Below are 6,184 nucleotides of genomic sequence, written 5' to 3' on the forward strand. Positions count from 1 at the left end.
ATAACAGAATATCTGTTTAAATATATTTTATAATTTAAATATTATAAATAGAAAATAATTTAAATAATATTTAAAATGAATAAATACTTAAAAAAAAAACAGATGGAATATCCGGTTTTTGAGTAGATAGCATGACAAACCTAACCTAATCTCCTCCTTCACTTGCCTTTACATTCCCTATTCAAATTTCCCAGTTCTTTTTCCTTTTTATTCGTTGTTCTCTTCTAAAAATTATATTTTATTTTTTGATTTATTATTAGTTTTTTGCTCTCTCTTTTGTTTTGCAGGATTCCAGTTCCTGCCCATTTCTCCGAAACGAAAGAACGCTTCCACAAAACACCCCTCCAAAAAAAGAAAATTGTCGCCGGAAAATGTTATTCTCTCCGCCGGCGCCGTTTCTCGTTCTGCTCTGTTTTCAGTCAATCTCACAAATGCATTAAGTCCAGAAAGGAAACCAAGAGATTCATATAGTAGGAAAAGGTAGAACGAAGAGTTGGAAAGTGAAGAGAGTTCAAATATGCACGAAACAGTGTTAAATGAGCAGAACAACGTCGTTTCTAACACCAAGAAGAAGAAATCTGACGACGAGAAAGACCACCTCGTGGTTGCTAATACTACCCCTATGTCTTACAATCATCGGAGCCGGCGCGTGACTCCTACCGCGACTGCTACCGCCATGGTTGCGGATGCTGCCATCGAGAAAGTTCTACCTAACGGCGATATTTACACTGGTAGCTTCTCCGGCAACGCGCCTCATGGATCGGGAAAGTACCTTTGGAACGATGGGTGCATGTATGAAGGCGAGTGGTGGCGCGGGAAAGCTTCGGGGAAAGGGAAGTTCTCGTGGTCGTCGGGAGCCACTTATGAAGGGGATTTCAAGTCGGGTCGGATGGAAGGAATCGGGACGTTTATCGGATCCGACGATGACACATATATTGGGTCATGGATCTCCAATCGGAAACATGGGTACGGCCTTAAACGTTATGCCAATGGAGATTTCTATGAAGGGTCGTGGAAGAAAGACCTACAAGACGGGTACGGGCGTTATGTTTGGAGTAACGGGGTCGAGTACACCGGGGAATGGGAAAACGGCGTTATGTCCGGTTGTGGAACCTTGACTTGGGCGAACAAAAACCGGTACGAAGGGCAATGGGTAAACGGAGTCCCCAAAGGGCACGGAGTTTTGTATTGGCCAGACGGAAGCTGTTGTACCGGAGCTCGGAACGAAGACAACATGAAGAAAGTTCAGCAGTTGAACGGCGTACTTAATAACGGGAATGACGGGAAAGAGCATTGTGATGGAAGGGGAAGCTTAGGGGAAAGAAACATAAATTTCCCAAGGATTTGCATATGGGAAAGTGATGGTGAAGAAGGAGATATTACTTGTGATATAATCGATAATGTTGAAGCCTCGATGATTTACAGAGATGGCTTTAGGGGATTTAGAAGAAATCCTTGTTGTTTTAGTGGGGAAATCAAGAAACCAGGGCAACTGATTTCTAAAGGCCATAAGAATTATGACTTAATGCTTAATTTGCAATTGGGTATCAGGTGAATTTTCGCCCTTCCTTTTAGTGAATGTATATGTTTTTAATCTTTGGATTTGAGGGTTTAATTTACTTTTGTTGAATTTTCTTGTTGCGTAGGTATTCTGTTGGGAGACATGCTTCGTTGTTGCGGGATTTGAAGCCCACGGATTTCGATCCAAAAGAAAAGTTCTGGACGAGGTTTCCAACTGAAGGATCGAAGCTTACACCACCCCATCAATCCGTCGAGTTCCGATGGAAGGATTATTGTCCAGTGGTGTTTCGGTATGTTCCTTTTGTTTTTAGTTTTTATATCTGCTAGTTTTGAGGATAAAGATAGCCTTAATAATGAGCTTGCTTGATTACATACTAGTTTCCATTGATTCTGTTATAAGTCACTTTTGGCTATAGTTCACGTTTCACTTGTTTTTCACCATCCTGGTGATTGGATTCCCTTTTGCGAGTTTCAGACATTTGAGGGAGCTATTCCAAGTCAATCCAGCTGATTACATGCTAGCTATTTGCGGCAATGATGCCCTTAGAGTGCTTTCTTCTCCGGGGAAGAGTGGAAGCTTCTTTTACCTTACGCAAGATGACAGATTCATGATAAAAACAGTAAAGAAATCTGAAGTCAAGGTTAGTTGCCACTCATTTGACTTCATTTTAACATTGTTATGTGTTTTGACTTGTGATGCATAAATTTCTCATATGGCACTCTTAAGCATTGGAATATTGATTGTTTCTCTCTCTTTTTTTTACATTACTGTTGGTTAAATTAAACATTTATATCATCAGGATTCTTAGACTGAATCTTATCAATGTCAGGTTCTTATAAGGATGCTTCCGAGTTATTACCAACATGTTTGTCGGTATGAAAACTCCCTTGTGACAAAATTTTACGGTGTGCACTGTGTCAAACCTGTTGGTGGCCATAAGGTATGTGTTTGAATCAAATAGAAAAGAACTGAAATACCTGTATTCAACATTTTTTTCATTAACTTAAATCATCTCACTTGCCTGGAAACTATTATTATTGTTAAATTCCAGACCCGGTTCATTGTGATGAGTAACTTGTTCTGCTCTGAGTACCGAATCCATAGACGGTTTGACCTTAAAGGATCATCCTATGGCCGCTCAACTGATAAGCCAGAAGAGGAAATTGATGAAACAACAACCCTTAAAGACTTGGATCTCAATTTTGTGTTTCGCCTCCAAAGAAATTGGTTTGAGGAACTTATGAAGTAAGCTATTTAACATTTTTATTCCTCCTCTTGTAGCTCCTCGCTTTCCTCTTATATCAATTCATCCTTGTATTTACTGATATTTTCATAAAACCAAATGGTTTCAGGCAAATTGACAGAGATTGTGAGTTCTTGGAGGCTGAGAGGATTATGGATTACAGCCTTTTGGTTGGACTTCACTTTCGTGATGATAATAGAGGTGATAAAATGGGATTATCACCGTTTCTCTTGCGCAATGGTAAGTAAGGATTCTTTGTGTTGGAATACACATTCTATTTTGTATGAAATTTGAATGGAGAATATCTGTTGAAGTACGAATACAGATTTGACTAAACTTTCCTATGCAGGCAATAAGGATTCGTATCAAAATGAAAAGTTTATGCGGGGCTGTAGATTCCTTGAAGCAGAGCTACAAGACATGGATCGAGTTTTAGCTGGCAGGTATATTTGGCTGTCTCTATTTTTGTGGTTCAAACGATGCTCAGATTTTAAATTTCTTGGTTAACTGTTGATTGTATGTGTTGTAACCATCGTGTTCCGAAGTTGGTGGTGAGTTGTCTTCTTCTGCTGTGGTGGTATATGCCGACATTCGGTCTAATTTGATCATATCCCATGGAATAATTGATGGTTATGTTCTCATTTCGTGAATGATCTTGTGAGTGGTATTCTGAGTATGGCACTTATTTTGTGGGGCATGTAGCAACTAGCAAGTGTTGTCCTTTATGATCCTAGATAATAACCAAAGGTTTCCTTGATTTTTAGTGCCCATTATCTGGTCTTTTCTTAAATGATCATGAATAATGGCTAATGCAATCAAATCTTTTAAACCTTACCATTAGTAGTTCTCTTTAAAATGTCTTATAATGATTTTGATCTGTCACTATAAGGCCTACAGTACCTTTTTGTGAATCGAATTTTCTGTCTCTTCATTTTCTTTTAAGTACCCATGTTCGACAACTGTCAGGACATATATAGGGATCTGGGTATAGAGATACGAAAACAGGATAGAAATAATTGAATATTCTTGTGTCAGCTATATACCTTTCCCGAAATTCACACATGTTCGAGGAACACTCGGATATGAATGAGCATGTTAGTTAGAATGGTATTCCTTCTTTTCATTACTGAAGTTTCTTGTGTGAGGAGAAATTTAGTATTGAAAAAACCTTTAGATATTGATTAGAAGATGGACAAGAAGTTAATTCAGATTTGGTATTTAATTTTGCTTTATCAGGAAACCATTGATTAGATTAGGAGCAAACATGCCGGCAAGAGCGGAACGAATGGTGAGAAGAAGTGATTTTGATCAGTACACACATGATGGAGCCAGTCACTTTTCACGTAGTGGTGAAGCTTACGAAGTAGTCTTGTACTTCGGCATCATCGATATCTTACAAGACTACGATATCAGCAAGAAGTTAGAGCACGCGTACAAATCCCTACAAGCAGATCCTACTTCAATATCTGCAGTTGGTCCAAAACACTATTCAAAGAGGTTTAGGGATTTCATCGGAAGAATTTTCGTTGAAGGCAGATAGAGAGGAACATCATGAGAAGGCAAACTGAACTTGAAATATCCGAAATGTCACTTTGGATGTCGATCGCACCATCGAAGAGTGCCAGCAGTATCTCCCGATCGAAAGACACTTGAAGAAGCCATCCAGTGATGGGTGAATTTTGATGAGCGGGAAAGTGTTGGGTAAATTTGAATGATCATCCCATATCAGCATAATCATGATGAAGAGAATGAAGGGGGCGCCTTATACATTGAAAGGAGGTTGGGAAATTAGGGTTGACATTTTGTGAATTGTGCAGGGTAGGAATCAGAAACTGTACAGCTTATCATTATAGAATAGGATGGGAATAAGTTCACCAGTTTTCTTTTGGGTTAGATTATTCATATATATATATATATATATATGGAAAGGCTTTGAATACGTATTATTTTATATATATTTTAGATTAATCAGGAAAAAATCATATTTCACTTTAAAAAAAATTGGTTTCATATTCCAACCATTTATTTTAATACTAAATTTTGAATAATAAAAAATTATAAAATATACGATCACATGAAAACGAATGAGAAAATAAAGAAATGTTTGGCAAAGCCAAATCTGGCACAAACACGCAAGGCAGTACTAGACTTCGATATTTATTTGAGCCCTCCAATTAAACTTGAGCAATCAAATATATCTACCACGTGTCAAAAATAAACATTTTAATTTAAAAGTTACATCACCAATTTACTTATTTTATTTTCTCTTATATCATTCATTACTTCTAAATTTTAAAATTTAATCATTAAAATTTTTTTATCATTCAACCGTTAACTTTCTAACGGTGTTATAATATGACAATCAACACCAAAATTACGTAGTTTTGTATTTTATAAAAAATCAAATTTAGACAAAAAAAAAAACAATGTAGTATTGGTTTAAATAAAAAATTATTTTCGGTTTTCCCCCCTTAATTTTCTGCTCTGTCCTTCTTGCTTGTTCTTCTTCCTTTCATTCTCTCTCCATTTATCTCCCCAACCTCAATGATCCAAGGTTTCGACCACCACGCAGGCTGCTATTCTGACCATTGCCGGAGACCAATGACCAAATACTAGCTTCATTCACTGCAGAGAGTAGGGGTGGTGGAAGGGAGTACAATGTTGAAACTTGTTCTTGCAAAATTCCAAATATTATGAGTTGTATTGATTGTTTCAAAACTGATTATTTTTTAGTACAATGTGTAGTGCTCTGCTTTTGAGTATGTTTTGGTCCTTCGGCTATGATACTGATATTCATTTTCTTGGTAGGAGTTCGCCCAGCTACTGTGGGTTGAAAAACTGTTGAGATGAGCATTAACCAATCTGTGGAGTACTATATTTATCTTCAAACGAGTAGTTTTTTTTTGAACTACAGTACCCTTTTGCCTCAAGTTGCATTGTTTTTTTATTTATATTTTTATCATTTTCAGTTGTCATTTTAACCCTACTAATGGGTCATTAGAGGTTTGATGTGGTCTTTAGTTCATGTCCAAGGAGTATAAATATTTGTCTTTCAAAAAGCTGTTTCCCTGGAATGCATCACCTTCTTCCCTCAGGTTGCATTACTGTTTTATCAGCTTTTTACTTTCTGCTTATTTTTGTGGTTTTAACCCTACTTATGGCTTATTAGAGGTTGGTTGATGGTCGTTGTATGTTTTTACTTTTTGATTGGGTTGAGTTATGGTTCTGTTTGTCTAAGCTTCATGGATTCTTTTATTGCTGAATTACAAAACTAGGGAAGATAGAATATATTTGATGTTTCAGTCTTGTGAACCCCTAGTGGGTGTTTACAACCCTCAACTGTTTCAACGTTGGACAATCTCAATTGAGTTTAGCCGAAACGGTGGTCGGAGGTGATTAGAATGATGATCAACATGATG

At 37.2% G+C, this 6,184-nt stretch overlaps 1 protein-coding gene across 1 annotated transcript; it reads left to right on the top strand.

Moving 5' to 3' along the window:
- Positions 1 to 285: 285 nt before the first annotated feature.
- On the top strand, positions 286 to 4,641 carry LOC120176802 (phosphatidylinositol 4-phosphate 5-kinase 1-like). The gene is made up of 8 exons (XM_039183132.1): positions 286 to 1,551; positions 1,647 to 1,811; positions 1,997 to 2,162; positions 2,352 to 2,462; positions 2,574 to 2,767; positions 2,875 to 3,005; positions 3,115 to 3,208; positions 4,002 to 4,641. The coding sequence occupies exons 1-8, from the start codon at positions 518 to 520 to the stop codon at positions 4,303 to 4,305; spliced, it is 2,199 nt and encodes a 732-aa protein (XP_039039063.1). The 5' UTR covers positions 286 to 517; the 3' UTR covers positions 4,306 to 4,641.
- The last annotated feature ends 1,543 nt before the right edge of the window (positions 4,642 to 6,184 follow it).

Source organism: Hibiscus syriacus, unplaced genomic scaffold (assembly GCF_006381635.1).
Source record: "Hibiscus syriacus cultivar Baekdansim isolate YM2019G1 unplaced genomic scaffold, ASM638163v2 tig00112254_pilon, whole genome shotgun sequence".
NCBI lineage: Eukaryota > Viridiplantae > Streptophyta > Magnoliopsida > Malvales > Malvaceae > Hibiscus > Hibiscus syriacus.

Coding starts and splice junctions, on each gene's coding strand:
- LOC120176802 (XM_039183132.1), top strand. CDS start 518: ATGCACGAAACAGTGTTAAATGAGCAGAACAACGTCGTTTCTAACACC. Junction 2,163..2,351: donor TAAAGAAATCTGAAGTCAAG/GTTAGTTGCCAC, acceptor TATCAATGTCAG/GTTCTTATAAGGATGCTTCC. Junction 2,768..2,874: donor TGGTTTGAGGAACTTATGAA/GTAAGCTATTTA, acceptor AAATGGTTTCAG/GCAAATTGACAGAGATTGTG.